The 17,321-nt window shown below is 54.6% G+C and overlaps 2 protein-coding genes across 15 annotated transcripts in view; one reads left to right on the top strand and one right to left on the bottom strand.

The window, feature by feature from the left end:
• LOC131816330 (uncharacterized) overlaps positions 1 to 17,321 on the bottom strand; it is a 50,042-nt gene that overhangs the window by 23,495 nt on the left and 9,226 nt on the right. For 3 of the 13 annotated variants that reach the window (XR_009348025.1, XR_009348031.1, XR_009348038.1), the window contains one exon: positions 13,619 to 15,685. The exons of 2 other annotated variants lie outside the window; for them this stretch is intronic. Coding sequence is in view for 4 of the 11 variants with exons in the window: in XM_059148982.1 (XP_059004965.1) it covers positions 8,669 to 9,030 (362 nt within the window). In the remaining 7 variants the exon portion in view is untranslated. 8 more of the 13 variants (XM_059148982.1, XR_009348029.1, XR_009348030.1 and 5 more) reach the window with 8 other exon arrangements.
• Positions 5,211 to 8,349, top strand: POLD4 (DNA polymerase delta 4, accessory subunit). Of its 2 annotated transcripts, none has more exons than XM_059149082.1 (4): positions 5,211 to 5,520; positions 5,747 to 5,836; positions 6,054 to 6,165; positions 8,033 to 8,349. In XM_059149082.1, the coding sequence occupies exons 1-4, from the start codon at positions 5,424 to 5,426 to the stop codon at positions 8,109 to 8,111; spliced, it is 378 nt and encodes a 125-aa protein (XP_059005065.1). In that variant the 5' UTR covers positions 5,211 to 5,423; the 3' UTR covers positions 8,112 to 8,349. The 2 variants fall into 2 exon arrangements, with proteins under 2 accessions (XP_059005065.1, XP_059005062.1); XM_059149079.1 differs by having other exon boundaries at positions 5,284 to 5,520; positions 6,542 to 8,349.

The raw sequence follows: 17,321 nt of genomic DNA, 5'->3' as shown, positions 1-17,321 counted from the left end.
TAGCATGATGCCTGCCCCAAACTAGAGTACTTGATGATTTAACATAAGCTGACTTGAAGAGTATCAAGGCAACAGTGTATGAGAGTTGAGAGTTTTAGGGAGGCGGCCGATCGGCAGTGTCAGAGGCCCCCAAAGCACTGAGGGAAGAATTCGGGGGGAAACCCACTGAGAAATCAGGAAGTCACCCGTGATCTTTGCAAGCACAGTTGGGAGGCAGATGCCAAATTGTGAGATTAAAGGAGGTGGTGAGAAAGAAAAAGGGGTAAATATATTTTCCCTGGCGTTTTGTGGCAAAAGGAATACCTAGGTGGGTAGCGGAAGCACAGAACGTTTTCTGTAGGGTTGGCTGGTTTGCTGTTGTTTTCAAACAGATGAGATCTGAACATGAAATTGCTGCGGGAGGGGTGCAGCTGGAGAAGAACGCAGAGAGCCTTAGGGAATGGAGTCAGGGACAAGCAGAGGAAGGGAATCAAAACGTCGCTGGGCAGCCCCGTAGTGCCAGGCGGCACGAGCACCCACATCTCTGTCACGGGCTGTGACATCCCCTCGCAAGCCAGAGATGGCCAGAGGCGAGCACAGAGAGAGGGTGGGGTGCTTCCCAAGGCAGCGGGGAGGGCTGACAAAGCATGAACGGCAGAGAACTGAGGGTTGGTCTAGACCCCAGAAGGATAGGAACGGGGCTCTGGAGTGGCTGGGAGCCACCGCGCACACAGGGCTGGTAGCAGAGGGAAAGAAGGGAGGAGCATGACTGGCGGGCGAGTGCTGGAAGCGACTCGCATGGAAGGTGCAGAGGGGGCACCCCCAGCAGCGAGGGCGGGGAGCTGGGCACAGAGGAGGGCCGAGCCAGAAAGGGCATTTCAGAGTTTGGGTTCTTGAACTTTCCCCCCAAATAGCTCCCTACGGATAGTGTCGGGGTGTGAGTCCCCCTCCTTTGGGTTTTGGAGCTGTGGACCATGAGGCAGGTAGCCCTTGGTAAATGACAAGTCAGCCGGCTTTCTTTCTATTAGAAATCTCAGCGTTGCCTTGGGCATCTGGAAGCGCACTTGCGGGAGAGGGTGTGCGGGGCCGGAGAGCTGTCTCTGGAAGAGGCAAAGTCCGGGGCAGGGTAAGAGCGGGAGCCTACAGAAGACGTGGATGGAGGGTGGCAGAGGGTGGTGGCGTCTTGCCAGCTTCCTGCTTTTGCACCGACTGGCCCTGCACCCGAGGACTTGGGGCCCTCTCAGCATGTGAAGAGACACATTCAGGCGCTCATCTTGCCAGGGCCACCCCACATGGGGAAGGGCCAAAGGAGGCTCTTGTTCCCCTTAACCTACAGGGCAAGGGCCAGCCATCCAGGCCCCTGGGTGAGTGCTCTGATGCATGGCTGCCTCGAAGCTCCCCCTTCTTCTCTGGAGCCACAACTGTCCCTGCCTTTGTCCCTGTCATTCCTGAGCTCCCTGACTCAGCCTGGTTCCCCGATTCCCAGCAGTAGACAAAGCCCTTGTCAGTGAGGTGGGGGTGGGGATGACGAGGGAGTAGCTGCGAACTGTAGGACCAGAGTTCCAGCCCTTTCTTTCTCCCAACCTTCAGGGTCTTTCAGCCTCCCGAGTTCAGAGGTCACCTCTAGGCCCCTCCCCAACTCGCCCAGATCTCTAAGGCCTGGCTGATGGAGTAGAAACTGACTAGGACCTTCCTTCCAGCTAGACAAAGTCTGACACCTGGTGGCCAAGGTGAGAAATGGCCAGAAGGATCCCTTTCAAATCTCCCCAGAGTCTCTCCAGGGCCGAGAGGGCCAAGGTGAAAGGGGAGGTGATGGGAACTTTGGAAGGGGTCCTTGGGACAAAGCAGAAGAGACAGCCAGTGGTAGAAAAACCCAGATGTGGGGCAACTTTTGCCTTTGATCAGGTTCCTGCCCCTTAAGCCCACTAGGCCAGACACCCTGGCTCAGGAAGCGGTGGGCTGTCTGGGAGGGTCACGATGGACTAGGAGGAGCCGGCGGAAAGAATTTTGGCCCAGAAGGTGGGGAATGGGGCCCAGGGTGTGTGACTACGTGGGGGCTGGGGACATGAGTCTGGTTGCCCAGAATCTCCAGCTCAGGGTGGGCGGCAGGGCCTGAGGGCCTGAGGAAGGGGGAGCCGGAGACGGAAGGAGAGCAGGCTACGCCCCACAGCCTGCTGTGCCCCAGGCAACTGCTTCCTTTCCTCTACCTGCCCCCACCTTCCTAGCTCTAGCTGGCTCTCTCCACAAGCCCCAGTGTGAGCGGAGGAGGGGGAAGGGGCTCCCAGGGCGCCTGCGCAGTACTGAGGCCCCCCAACCCTGCCACATTGTCTGAGCTAAGCCAGGCCTGATCCCCCTTCCCCTTGGAGCAGTAGGCAGTGGGCCTCAGCCCTCAGGAAGGTGCTGGGCTCCTGTTCCAGTTCTTTGCTCTTCTTTTTCTCTTGGCTTCTCCCAAGACTTTAGTATTGACCTAAACAAGCCCCTTGAGTGTTCCCAGGCTGAGGTGCAAAGGTCAGTCCTGCTAGTCCCATCACCAACCTCTGGGGGTCAGAGCTGACACAGAAACAGGCTCCTGGGTCTCCCTGAAGGAGGGAGAACTTAGCTCCCAACTCTGATGTCTGGTCTGGCCCTCCAGCGTGAAGCCTGACTGACTTGTGACAGACCCCACCACAGCAGTTTTGGGGATAGGCCAGGAGGCTGCCTGAGTCAGGACAGGGGTTCCAGGAAGAAAGGTGATCGGGGGCAAACGGGGTTAGAGGAGTGAAAAAGGAAAAGACCCAAGGATGGGCAGGCCGAGGTTCTAGTCTGGCTGGCAAACCTGAGCGATCCAGATAACAAATTGGGGAAGGATGCCAATTAGCCAGGGATGGTTCCAGAACTCCTGGGTGCTAATGCCTTTGAGCCAGGGAGCTCAGTCCCACTACCGGCTGACTAGGACAGGAGGGCAACACTGCCTGTTGAGAGTTCTCTCCCGAATGCCAGTCCTAGCCGCCTGCCTGCGCTTGAGCTAACTGCCCTGATTCTTTCTCGGGGCTGGGAGAAGCTGAAGGCAGGTTACGTGGGAGAGGCCCGCAGGGCCTGGGCCCAGGCAGAGCTGGGGGCAGCTGGCAGGGATGGCCCAGATAGTGCCCACAGAGCAGGTCAGGGTGCCAGAGGCGAGCAGGAAGGAGATCGGGCGGCAGTAGGAGCCACTGTGGCCGCCCAGCAGCACACCCCATTTCACGCTCCCTGGGCGGTGGCAGGGCCCCACGGCTATCAGCTTTCAGGGGTGGGAAGGACCAGGAATGAGGAGGGGTCTGCCCCACCCATGGCTTCCTACTCCCTCAGGGCTCTGTGGGCTCAGGAGTGAGGTGCCACGCACCTCTGGGACCGCCCTCCGGGGAGAGAGTGGTCAGGCCCGCGGAGCCTGGGCACCATCCCTTTGTAGAGGGCCCAGGGCCTGACAGGACCCCCGCACCTCAGCCCTTCCCAGGCCCAGGGGGACGGGGCCTCCCTGCTTTCCTCCCCAGTGCAGCAGGGCCCCGTCTCCCTCAGTATGGGCCCCACTTAGTCCACGAGGCAGATAGGGGATTAGGCCAGGCCCAGCCCAGAAAATAAAGCAGGGAAGGGCCCTCCAGCGCTGTTCAGTGCAGTCACGAGCTCTGACTCCCACTCAGGCCTCCTCAGGGAAGGGGCTGGGGAGAGCCGGGCAGCAGGCCCCTGCGGACACAGCTGCTCTGGTGCCTCCCCTCCGGCGGTCTACACTCCAGAGCGTTTTCCTCTCTTGTGCCCACCTTACTCCAAACTCAGAGCACCCGGGGTGCAGAGCAGCAGAGTGGGAGGGAGGCAGAAGTGTCTGGGCAGGACCTTGTCCTCCTGGAAGAACTGGATGGGAGCTCTGAAGGGCAGTTAGAGCTGGGTTGGTCCCTGCGCTGATTCCCAGACTCCCACTGACCAGCACTTTTGCTTGCTGCCAGGAAGTTGGTGAGGGGGAGGCGGGTGAAGGGGTGACTCAGCGATGACAGGAGCCCAAGGGACAAAGGTCATGGGTGGAGAATTGAGAGACACTGTTTACAGCAGCCCGCCTCCTCCAGGAGGTCTTCCAGTGCTGAGTCTTCCAGTGCGGACACCTCCTCTCCCGCCCCCCCTTTTCTCCCCTTTCCTGTTGTTAGGAATTTTGTCCTTGCACTGACAACTTGGGTGTCCCGTGTGCCTACCCCATTAGCCTCTGAGCTCTGGGTGGGGAGGGCACAGTGGGACTGTGGTTTAACTGGGGCCCCACAACGGCTGGGACCATCAGCACTTCCTACTTTGAAAAACCATTTTATGAGGCGCCTGGCTGACTCAGTCGGTGGAGCGCGCGACTCTTGATCTTGGGGTGGTGAGCTCAAGACCCACGTTGGGGGTAGGGATTACTTAAAAAAAAAAAAAAAAAAACCCAGAAGCATTTTACATCTATTTTAGTTGAGTGAAATGTGGGAAAGTGCTGAGAACAGTACTTGGCACACCGTAAGTGCCATAGAAGTGTTTAGTTTATCGCTGGTATTTTCTGCTCATACTGTTGCATTAGTGACACTGGGCAGATTGTACTGATCAAGACCTGGGGATACAAACACTTTGGCCCTCCGCTCATTGTGCGATCTTCCTGATGAGTAGGGTAGGCATGGGCAGGCTACAGGACCCCCAGAGAGTCGACAAGGCCAACGCTTGCCTAGACTAAGGGCAGGCAGGGTCTTTGGGTACAGACTGTGAGAAAGGAGCTTTGGAACCCATGGGCTTCTCCCTCCAGGTCTCCTGGGGCCGGCGGGGGTGGGGTGAGAGCAGGGAAGGGGCTGGATTAGCCCAAACGCTCTTCGGACCTCCAGACCTGCCCCCACAAGGCTCTGCGGGACAAGGGGTGGGAGTGGAGGCTCCAGCTGGACTCTGGGGAGTTACCAACCGGCCACGGGGATTACTGAGGCTGAAAAGAACATTTGCCTAGGAAGGGAAAACGGGAAGTGAGAGGCTGAGGATAACGCTCTAGAAGTCCCCCGGGACCCACTGCAGACCAATGGGGAGGAGGGGCGTAGGGGGAGGTGGTGCAGTCTGGGGCATCTTGACAGGTCCCCCACCCCAGCCTCACCCCTTCTCCCCAGAACACAGCTGCAGCCGCTGCCCCGCCCCCTCTGCCTTCGCCGCCTGCCATTGGCTGGAGTCGGGCCCCGCCCCACGGAGGCGGCCAACCATTGGTCTAGGTCTTTGATGTTTGTGCGCTTGTGGGGGTGGGGGACGGGCGTCATTCCCTGGAACCCGCGGACTTCCTCTCCGCTTGTCTGGGTCACCCTGTCTGCCTGCCGCTGGCCCCAGGCTCGCTCTCTGGCCCCAGCCCTCTTCTCTCTCTCTCTCAGCAGCTGTCTCTCTCGTGCCCGCTGGCCTGTCTCTCTCCTTCCCCGCAGTCGCCTCCTTCTCTGCCTGCCTGGGTGGCCGCCATGGGCCGGAAGCGGCTCATCACTGACTCCTACCAAGTAGTGAAGAGGAGGGAGGGCCCCGTTGGGCACAGCAAGGGGGAGCTGGCACCAGAGCTAGGTCTCTTATGTGTGTGGGGGGGCGGGAGCAGTGGAGGCGCCGAGGGGCATGAGAGGACGCGGGCGGACGTGGGCAATGGAAGAGGAAGTGAAGTATGTCGTCTACTTCCTACTCCAGGCCTGGCAGTGGCCGGCAGAGGCAAAGGGGTGGCGAGGGCCGGGGAGCAGTGGGGCTGCTGTGAGGCGAGGGGCAGGGGACTGGCCTGAGGAGCGGCATGTCATTGCAGGGGAAGAGCCCCAGCCCCCGAGCGTGGATGAAGCAGAGCTGGAGCTGCTGAGGCAGTTCGATCTCGCCTGGCAGTACGGGCCCTGCACAGGTGAGAACCCTCTCAGGCCCCAGGAACACATCCTGGGGACAGTCCTGTCACCCGCACGTCCCCAAGGCAACCCAAGCCCTTGCCTGACCCTCTCGGCCACTGTCTCCTGAAACTAGGGGGCGTGGAGGTTCCGACACACCCCTCCACACACACTGTCTAGCCTGAACTCTTCCCACCGCCCTGAGGTGCCAGAGTCGTCTTCTTCCCACCCTGGCAGGGATCACACGGCTGCAGCGCTGGCATCGGGCAGAGCAGATGGGCTTGGAGCCGCCCCCAGAAGTGCGTCAGGTGCTACAGACCCACCCTGGAGATCCCCGCTTCCAGTTCAGGTCAGAGACAGACCAGGGAGGGCTCACAGGGGAGCCAAGGTTTCCATCAGGCACCACCGGCCTACTGGCCCCTGGGGTGGGGGCTTCTCTGGCTCGAGGAATAAATGGATGCAGGCTTTGGGGCCTTGCTAAACAGGCAAGAAGGTTCTCTAAGGTGCCTGGCTCAGGAAGGCGGAAGATTGCTTTAATAATCCCTACCGCTGAGCTAATTGTGGGGGAAGGGTACACCCAGGGCCCTAGGGACTATCTATTTAGGACAGAGGGGTTGGTCAATGACTATAGGCCATGGCCAAGAATTGGGGCTGGTGAAATCTGACCAAGGACTTAACTGACTCTCTGGCTCCTCCCTTCCTCCCCACCTCCTCCCCTTGTACAGCCTCTGGCATCTCTATCCCCTTTGAGGCACCACCTAAGACCTCCTGCCCGCTCTCCCAGAGCCTCAAGACACGAGTGACAGCCAGTTGGTGCCCCCTTGACTCAGTTCTGCTGTGACGAACCTTTAGCAGGAAAGAGCCTCATAGAGAAAAGAGGCTGAATCTGGAGGTCTCGGAGGCTCAGGCCTCCCTCTAACCAGCAGGCTCCTGGAGCCCCCTCTGAGAGCCAACTCAGCTGAAGCTTGCACTTCCAACAGGGAGGGTGGTCTTGAGGACAAGGACCTGGCCATGACCTTTCAGATGCCTGCTACACTCCTCCCTGACCACAAATCCTGTGGTCCTGGGAATAGTGTGGCAAATAGGCACAGCCCTGGACACAGTCAGACAGGATCTAAGGCAAAGATGCACTCCCCACCTAAGGCTGGGAATCTTGAGGGCAGAACTGGCAAGGGGTTCACTAACGCTTATCAATAAAGAACACGGAGTCTGGAAGCCTGACCTTCAGTCCCTTAATGTGGCCCTGCGTGGGCTGCCAGCAACCAGCAAGTTGATAGGTGAGAGAGAACCAGCGCTCTGCCTTCCCTCCGCGGCCCAACCCTACACCTGGGACGGCAGAAAGACGCCTTCCTAGGCCCTGGGACGAGGCCTCATTAGAGCCGGTCAGCCTCTGGCGCCTCCTGGTGGTCTACAGGGAAACTGCTCTTTAGCCAACTGGAGGGACCAGCCAGAGAAAACCTACCTGACAGAGCCACCCAGCCTGCCCAGTGTGGCCCACCTCACAAAAATGGGTCCTTTGTCAGAGGAGGATCCACACAAGCCTTATAAAGTCCAGACCTACACATTCCCGGAAAGCACCTCTGCTTCCCACATCGAGACCACCTGGATCCAAAGCAGCATTGAGGAGGTCCTGCTCCGAGATGGCCGTCATCCGATGGGCTCTGGTGGGGACTGGGTGCGGCCAAAACAATGATTAGGGGACCCTGGGATGGTCTGACATGGCGAATGGAGTCAGTGCTCCTCACCCTGTGTTTCTGTGCTAGCCCTCCATCCCGAGCAGACAGAAACAGCACCACTGTTAACTCCTTGGGGACAGGCCCACAGAGCAGCCAAGTGGCCTCTTCAGCCCCCACTGTCCTGGGCACTGCCTGTGCCTCAAGCACTGTAAATGAATCATCTTTATTGCCCTAAAGGGCACTCAAGGTAGATTTTATAGGGAGGGGGCCTGAAGCCCGGAGGAGCTGCGTGGGGTTGCTCGGCGGCACTGCAGGGACATGGGGATGAGAGGCCAGGCTCTGCCCGTCTACACCCGGGCCCCAGCTCATCGGCTGAGCACCTGCTGTATCCCGGGCTCTAGAGGTCCTCTCGGGTGGTGTTAGCGGTGAGGAGATAAAGAAGACATACAGGTAAATATCAAGTGGTAGGCAAAATGAGGGTTAGAGGTCAAAGAATGCCCGGGGTGCTTCAAGAGGTTGATCAGGGAAGCTCTCCAACAGGGTGGCATTTCAGCGGAGACCTGAACGAAGCACAGGAACGGGCCCTGCACCTACGGGGGCGCTCTGGACAGAAGAATAGCAAGCACATGTCCCAAGACAGGAGCGTGTGCGTCCTGGTCCAGGAGCAGCACGGAGGCCACGCAGCCAGGGCGCAGACGGAGGCAAGAGGAGGACGGCGGGAAATGAGGCCGGAGAGGTAGCAGGCTGTTCCCACGGGGCCTTGCAGGCAGGCTGAGAGAAGGAATCTAGATTTTAATCCGAGTGAGACAGGAAGGCACTGGTGGGTTTTAAGCCAATAAATGACATAATCAAGCTTATGTGTTGAAAACATCACTCTGGCTGTCGGTGGAGAACAGATTGTGGGGCTGGGGGAAGAAGAGGCAGCAACACCGCTTGGGAGGCTTTTGGGGTCGGCCCTGAGCGCGCTGTTGGTGACTGGGGCCAGGGTGGGGAGACCGGTCGGCTGTGGGTCCGAGAGAGACAAGCCAGGGAGAACTCCAACGCCTTTGGCCCGAGCAGCTGGAAAGCCAGAGTCCCCATGGGGAGTCGGGAGTTTGTGCCTGACACCCAAGCAGAGCTGGGGAGTAGGTGGTGGATATGCAAGTCTGGAGTTCTGGGGAGCTCTGCGGGCGTGTTTTAGATGGCATTTAAAGCACTGAATGTGGATGAGGTTACCTGAGTGGGTACAGATGGAGATGAGAAGTGTCCAAGGACAGGCCTGCACCTTCTGTGCTTAGAGGCGGGGGAGGAGGAGACTGGGGGCGGCAGGCTGGAGGAAAGTCCAGAGGGGCGGGCCTGGGAGGCCGGCACGGAAAGCATTTCGGGGTCTCCGATGCTCTGGAGAGGCTCGTAAAATGAAGCCCGAGGGCAGCGTGCTGGACTTGGCAATGCGGAGGTCACTGGGGACAAGGGGTTTCCATGAGTGCCTGGAGTGGGCGCAGAGGGAGTGGCAGTGGGAGTGGAGAGCGGGAGCATGCCAGCTCTTTCGGGGACTTGCACTGTAAAGGGAGCAGAGCAATAAAATGATCAGAGGGATGTGGAATTAAAGGAGGGTTTTGGGGGTTTTTTAGGATTTGTTTATTAGAGAGAAAGCACGCTTGCACATGCATGAGCGCAAGTGGGGGAGGAGACAGGGCGAGAATCTTCAAGCAGACTCCCTGCTGAGCACAGACCACCCCCCCCCCCATGCGGGGCTTGATCTCAAGACTCATGAGACCACGACCTTAGCTGAAAACATGAGTTGGTCCCCTTTGGTTTTTTAAAAAAGATTTTATTTATTCAACACAGAGAGAGATCACAAGTAGGCAGAAAGGCAGGCAGAGAGAAAGGAGGAAGCAGGCTCCTGGCACCCCAAGAGTTGGTCCCTTAATTGGCTGAGCCACCAAGGTGCCCTTCAAGGGACAGATTCTTCTGTGTCGTTTTCTCTTTTGTTTTAAATGTATTTTTTTTCAAGATTTTATTTATTTACTTAGGAGAGAGAGAAAACAGGGGCGCCTGGGTGGCTCAGTGGGTTTTAAAGCCTCTGCCTTCGGCGAGGGTCGTGGTCCCGGGGTCCTGGGATGGAGCCCCGCGTCGGGCTCTCTGCTCAGCAGCGAACCTGCTTCCTCCTTTCTCTCTGCCTGCCTCTCTGCCTACTTGTGATTTCTGTCTGTCAAATAAATAAATAAAACCTTAAAAGAGAGAGAGAGAGAGAGAAAGAGAACACAAGTGGGGTGAGTAGCAGAACAGAAGCAGACTCCCTGCTGAGCAGAGAGCTGGACAGCTGGGGGGCTGGGGCTCGAACCTGGGACTTCAGGATCAAGACCTGAGCCAAAGAAAACACTTAGCCGATGCAACCACCCAGGCGCCCCTTGTCTTTTGTTTTAGACAGAGTGACGCTACAGCATGATCACACAGTGAGTGAGCCAAGAGGGGGGGTGCTGGTGCCACAGGAGACAGAGGTGGAGGTCATGAGTGAGGCCTTTGTGAGAAAGTGACAAGGGCCAGGACCAGGACCCAGGGAGAGGGTGGCCTCAGGCAGGAGCATCCAGCGTGAAAGGGAGGGAGGGCAAGGATGTGGAAATCGGTGCAGGTGGGAAGGTATGGTATCGGTGGGAACATTCGAGAATCTGATGTTTGCTGAGAGCCTCGTACAGCTGGGTGGGGTCTGATGTTTCCTAAATGCCCTCCATGCCACCTGCTGGGCCGAATGCCGCACCTTCCTTCCGTGACTGACTAGATGACTCAGAACACCGACTGACTAGATGACTCAGAACACCGTCATTAGGTGAGTATTACCGTGGCTCACAGATACAGGCAACTGAGGCTGAGACTTGCTCAATCAGGAAGCACAGGGCCGGACTCACACCGAGGGCTACCTGTCACACGGCATCGCCCCCACACCTGCTCCCCACCTGTACCTGTGCCCCAGCTGAACGGACACGATCCACCCGTGTGGAAAGTTAAAAAAAAAAAAACAAAAAACCAGATACAGAGGCTACGTCGTCGGGGCCACAAGGAGTGGTATCAACACTGAGTCTTCAGGAGGGAGAGAGCACGCGTGTTAGTGACCCTCACTGCGGGGACCCTGAGCCCAGGACAGTTACCTCCCACTGCAGTAGTTCCCTCCACCTGCCTTCAGAGCCTCACCCCTTCTGCTCACCCCTGCTTCTCAGACCCTTCCACTGCAGAAGGAATGCAGATCCCCCAGGGCAGCGGGAGCCGGGCCCAAGATACCTCCTCTCTGAATATTCTTCCTACTTGGATGTTTTATCTTCAAAATCCCTGGCCAGGTTTGTTTTCTTCTCCATGATAGGTCTGAGTAGTGGCCGTACCATTAAGAATGGACGAACTTACAAGGTATAATGAACCCTTTGGGAAGCCGTGCTATGTGTGGCCTGTGGCAGGCTTGACCTACCCCAACGTGCCCCTGCCCCGTCACTCTGCCCCACCCACCCCCATCCGGCCCAGCGGTGGAGTCCCGAGGCAGGAAGCCGCAAGCAAGCGCTCACTGAAGGCAGAACGGGAGGCCAGTGGCCCATGAAGGCTGAGGAAGAGTAGGTGGGCAGAGAAGAGCATTCCAGAATGAGGCACTGAGCTGAGGCAAGGTAAGGAGGAGAGGCAGATGGGGGTGCCCAGCGGGGAGATGTGCAGACAGACTGCAGCACTTGCTTTATGAAACTTGGGGCAAAAAGCTAGCATTTCAGGGCTTCCCACATATGCAGCACTGTTTGGAGTACCTTCCTTCCCCTAGAAATGATGATACACATTTTAAAGATTTTATTTATTTATTTATTTGTCAGAGAGAGGAGAGAGAGAGAGAGCGTGCACAAGCAGGCAGAGAGGCAGGCAGAGGCACAGAGAGAAGCAGGCTCCCCGCTGAGCAAGGAGCCCAGTGTGGGGCTCAATCCTGGGACCCTGAGATCGTGATCTGAGCCAAAGGCAGTGACTTAACCAACTGAGCCACCCAGGTGTCCCAATGATACACATTTTATAAAGAGATTTTATTTTTTTTTTTTTCAAAGACTTTGTTTATTTGACAGAGATCACAAGTAGGCAGAGAGGCAGAGAGAAAGGAGCGGGGGAAGCAGGCTCCCTGCTGAGCAGAGAGCCTGATGCGGGACTCGATCCCAGGACCCTGAGATCATGACCTGAGCCGAAGGCAGAGGCTTTAACCCACTGAGCCACCCATAAAGAGATTTTAAAGAGGAGATTCAGGCACAGCCGAGGTCAAGTACTTGCCCAGGGTCATTCAGCTCTAAGTGAGTAAGAATCTGATGGCTGCAGGCACGTCCTGTGGTATGAGGTCAGCCAGAGGGACTGGGACCAGCCAGAGGGCCTGGAGTCTGCCCTTATCCGTGGTGATGACAGTACCAGAAGGCTGCTGAGCAGAAGGGAGATAGGATAAAAATAATCATTTTGGAGAATCTGTCTGCCCAGATGGTGAAGGAACTGCAGGCAGGGAGACCACAGGGGAAGCTATTAAGTATTTAGGATGGGGGCACCTGGGTGGCTTAGTCGGCTAAGCGTCTCACTTTGGTTCAGGTCATGATCTCCAGGTCCTGGGATTGAGCCCTGTGTTGGTGGGAGTCTGCTTGTCCCTCTGCTGCTTGTCCCTCTGCCCCTCCCCCTGCTCATGTGCGCTCACTCTCTCTCTCTCTTGCAAATGAATAAAATCTTTAAAAAAAATATTCAGGATATGGGTGCTGAGACCCTGGATTCGCAGACAGAATGCAAAAAGGACCGAGAATGACCAGAGCTGTTGCAAAGGCAGGCGGTAAGGCTTGTGTTTGGGAAGGGAGGAGTGGGGGGGAGGCGACAAAGATGACTCAGGATGTGAGCTGGGGTGGGTGAGAGAAGGCTGATGCCAGGAACAGAAAAATGGAAACTGGGAGGGCGGGCAAGCTGTCCCTCACGCATGTGCAGTTTAGAATGACGACATCATATGGAAACATCCAGGAGGCGGCGGCAGCCTAGAGGGCACGTCCAGCAGCACGGTCAGGGAGAGGTGGCATCCAGGGCTCAGGGGATCGCCCGCATGGAACCCACACTCGAGCCCATGAGGATGGGCGAGTTCTCGGTGGGGGGGGAGAGAGACAGGGAGGGGGTGTGAAGACAAGACCAAAGATGGCACGCGGGAAATCCTCTCCAGAAGGTGGAAGAGCAGCCAAGGAGAAGGGAGAATGGCCAAGGGGCAGGACAGCCCCAGCAGAGCCAGCTTCTAGGCCGTTCTGAGAGCTCTGCAAGTGGCCGGTGGCACCTGCCAGAAGATATCAGAGGAGGAGGTGGAAGGGAGGACGGGCCTGCTCGGAGTCCTCACACTTCCTGCATCCCTGTGTCTCTGCGATGTCATTCTCTCCGCCACCCGCGGCCGCCACAGTGACTACCCGGGCCACACCCGCCAGTGAAGGTCACGCGATCCCGTCTCTGTTGACTTAGGTGTGGCCGTATTTATCTGCCTCAAATTCAGACAAATGCACTAGGAACACAAGGGCAGCAGGAGCTAATTCGCCAAGAAACTCAAGTAAACAAGAAAGGCACAGGTTTCCAGACTGTTCTAGAAGTAGACCGAGGCCACGGAAGTGGTGGCTTAAGGTGGATTTGGGTTCACAAGACCTTTAGGACTTTGGCGATCCTCAATACGGCTGCTGGCCCTCCAGTCCATTCACCTGAGTCCTAAACTAGAAAACAACTTTGGGCCAGTGGTGGCAGGTGCAGATGGTCAGAACCCCAAGCGGAAGCTTCGAGAGCCTCCTGGGAGCAAGAAGGCCCTGCAAGCACATTTCAAACACCACCCCAGGACGGGTGTGGACCTGACACTGTGGGGACTCAGACTCCCTGAAGACGACCCTGTGGCTAAGGATTTTAGAACGAGCAGGGTCCTTCTCGAGCCCTACTTTGGTCTTTGGGCTCTTGAAGGAAAAGACATTTCCCAGAACCTCCCTTGGGGCAGATGCCTCCTTCACCTCACCCCGAGTTTGCTGTGGCTCCTGGTCCAGCTCGTCCGACCCTAGACGACACGCCGTTTCTCTCTGTGCAGCCTTCCCTAAGAAGACTGAAGGATTTCTCCTCTGCTCTCCATGGCAGTCTGTTTCTGTTTTGTGAGAGCTTCATGGTCCCCTCTGCTGAGTGTTTCATTCCGGGGTGGGGGGTGCTAGCACAGGGGCGGGGGGCTCCACAGCAGGCCCTCCAGGCTGACCGAATCTTGGCGTGTCCTTCATACTTCCTGCTGGGTCCGTTGGTCCCGTCCAGCCTGCGACACTCAGGTAGGCATCAGCTGAGTGAAATCTGGTCCCTACATAAGTCACTTATGGGAGCTGCATGGCCTTGAGGGCAGGAGCCGTCTTCTCCTAGAGCTTTCTCAGCAAGGGATGCGTCGAAGCTGTCAGCTGCAGAAGTGGCTCCTTTACACTTCCTGCTTGAAGCCCATGGGTCCCCTGGGCCAGCCCTCGGTGTGCTCCCCAGAGGCCCCCTCGGGGGGTGTGGAGAAGGGAGGATCATCACAGCCGAAGCGCACAGGACCGCCCTGGCCGCTCCTCCACGGGCTCTCCGGGGGGCGGGGGGTGGCTGCCCTGGACCCTCCCACAGCCACTCCTGCAATGCAGGGGTGTAAGCCGGTACAGCTCGAGGATGCCAGTTGGGCATCCTTAGTCACAATGACAAATGCACGCATCCCATTCAGTCCGTAGCTAGACATGCGTCCGACGGATACAACTGTACGTGTGTAACAACATATGGAAGGTTATTTGTGATCTTTCCATTTGTAATAGCAAAGACTATCAACAGCCTACCAGGAAGGCACTGGTAAAGGAAGTTACCGTACACGACGGACACCACACTGGAAAAGTCCAAGCAAGCTCTGCAAGGCCTGGTCTAGAATAGAACGGGCTCTCAGATGGATGGGGGAAAAGTGAGGTGGGGAAACAAAGATTTGTAGGCGAGTGTATACAATACGCTACTATTTGGGTTAAAAAAAAGTGTGCATTCACCTACAATCAGCATAAATATCTCTGAGAGGACACTCCAGAAATCCAAACCATCAGTTGCTTTTGAGAGGAAGGTAACTCAAGTGGGTTGGAAATAGGGAATGAAGGGACATTTTTTATTAACATGAATTTTGAACTACATGACTATATTACCTATTTAATCAACCAATAAGAAAGGCAGTCTTCACTTGATCTTAGCCAAAAGGCCGAGAAGCGAGACGTATTTAACAAATATTAACAGTACTAGAGACAATTCTAAAGTAAAAGAGGCTTTGTGCCATCTAGTGCAACGGCCTTGTGGACTCAATGCCACCCTCTTTTGACTACATTCTGCTGGGACGGAGGGGTCCTCTACCTGTCCTTGGGGGTGAGGGCACTGGCAAGGGCAAGGGCCATCTCCTCTTTCACTAGACCTCTGCAGGGCAGCCGGCACTGCACACATTGGGACAAGAGTCAGCTGTCACGGTGACCGGTTTCACAAGAATCCAAGCATGATGAGTCCAAGAGAAATCCAGGCAGTTTGTCTCTTTCCTTGTTGAACAAGTATGGGGCACCTGTTAGCACGAGCAGCACATGGAAGAAGCAGCTTCGGTCCCAAGCCTCAAAGAGTTTCCAGTCCACCCTTAAACATATGATGAGATACCTACCATCAAATACGACAGCCAAAAGCTTGGGCGCCTGGGTGGCTCAGTGGGTTAAAGCCTCTGCCTTCAGCTCAGGTCATGTTCCTAGGGTCCTGGGATCGAGCCCGGCATCAGGCTCTCTGCTCAGCAGGGAGCCTGCTTCCCCCTCTCTCTCTGTCTGCCTCTCTGCCTACTTGTGATCTCTCTCTGTGTCAAATAAATAAATAAAATCTTAAAAAAAAAAAAAAAAGACTGGCAAAAGCTAAAAAACTTGGACAGTATAGTCTGTTGGCCAGGCTGGGGGGAAACGTGTAGGAGCAATACCACTGGCACAGCCTCCTGGGGAAAGGAATTTGGTAGTGCTAGTGGGACGACGGAACATTTGCCCTCTGGTCCAGCAATGCTAGTTCTAGGAACTGATCCAAAGATTCACTTCCACAGACATATAGCAACACAGGCCTAAGCTTATTCACTGTACGCATTATTTGTAATAGAGCATTGGAACCGCGTTAAGTTCCCATCCATGGAAGCTAATTAAATAAACCCAGCAATGCAATCCTGTGTAGCTATTAAAAAACAAAAACAAACAAACAACAACAACAACAACAAAAAAACGAGAGAGAGAGAGAAAGATTCCCATTAGCTGATACAAAGTGATTTCTAGGATATCTTGTTAAATATGTAGTGTGCTATCCTTGAGTAAGGGAAAAAGGGAAAATAGGGTATAAATCTGAAAGAAGAAACATAGGAAGAGTAAACTAGAGGTGAGTAAGACGGGGCCTGTTGGGGGTCGGTAAGAACGGGCTGAAAGAGGACGGGAGGGAAATCTGTCTAAGTATTTTTGATACAGTCTCAGCTCCTGAATCGTATGAATATTTTACAAATTCAAAAATATCTCAGGAGATTTTTTTAAAATCCTAAAATTGACTACAAATACTAACACCTGAACCTAACTGTGTATCAAATTGATGATATAACCACACAGAAAAAATAATACAAGAATACAAATAAATTCTCAATATAGTTTATGGGCTTCCTAAGGACTACCAAAAAAAAAAAAAATCTTGAACTTTATTTAATAGGTTTGTTGTTGATAATGGAATGGTGTAGGAATTCTAAAACTCTTTTGCTGTTTTTGGATGAAGGATACCAAAAAATGAATAAATATATAGATGTTGGAAGTCAGAGGTTGCACTATGGAAAAAGGGAGATAAAATGCGGAAGGAAGATGAGGAAAAATCCTCAAGTTATCAGATTTGAATTGGAGATAACAATATGGTAGATTTTTTTCTTTTCTTTCTTTCCTTCTTTTTTTTTTTTTTTTTTTTTTGGTGGGGGGTTAAGTAAGCTCTAGTCTCAACACAGGGCTTGAACTCACAGAGGATCACGAGTTGCGTGTGCTACCACCTGAGCCAGCCAGGTGTCCCTAGAATTTTGGGGGTTTTTTTGCCCCTAGAATTTTTTAATGTTTTCATTTTGTTGAAATAAAATTCATCTACAACAAAATTACAGATTTAAGCATATAGTTTTGGTGAATGTATGCATTGATGTAACCATCGACCCAGTGAAGGTCTAGAACGTTCGCTCTGCCCAAAAGCTTCCTTACTCTCGTCATTTACCCCTTCTCACTCTCTTGTTCCCAGTGACTGGTCGTTCCTATTTCCCGCCTTGTTTTCTTAATCAGTCTTGCTAGGGGTCTATCAATTTTATTAATTTTATTCAAAGAACCCAACTTTTGGTTTTGCTTTCTTTGTTCTTGGTGTGTTTCCATGTCACTAATTTCTGCTCTCATTATTTCATTTCTTGGGGTTTAACTGTTTGTTTGTTTAGCTTGTCTTATTTTACTCCTTGAGCCTAACATAATACATAAAATCCATCATGTAAAAGTGTACAAATCTGGGTGGGGAGGCACCTGGCTGGCTCACTCGGTAGAGAATGCAACTCTTTGTCTCGGGGTCCTAAGTTCAAGCCCCATGCTGGGTGTAGAGATTACTTAAAAAAATAAAATAAAGGAAAAGGGTACGAATCAATGGTTTTTGGTATACTCACTACATTGTACAATCATTGCCACTAACTCCAGAACACTTCTGTTACTCCAAAAGGAAGCTCATTAGCAGTCAGTCTCAAACCCCCTGCCAATCACTTGTCTACTTTCCTTCTCTACGGATTTGCCTTTTCTTAACATTTCATACAAGTGGAATC

Source organism: Mustela lutreola, chromosome 1 (assembly GCF_030435805.1).
Source record: "Mustela lutreola isolate mMusLut2 chromosome 1, mMusLut2.pri, whole genome shotgun sequence".
Lineage (NCBI taxonomy): Eukaryota > Metazoa > Chordata > Mammalia > Carnivora > Mustelidae > Mustela > Mustela lutreola.
This window is presented reverse-complemented; position numbering and strand designations above follow the sequence as displayed.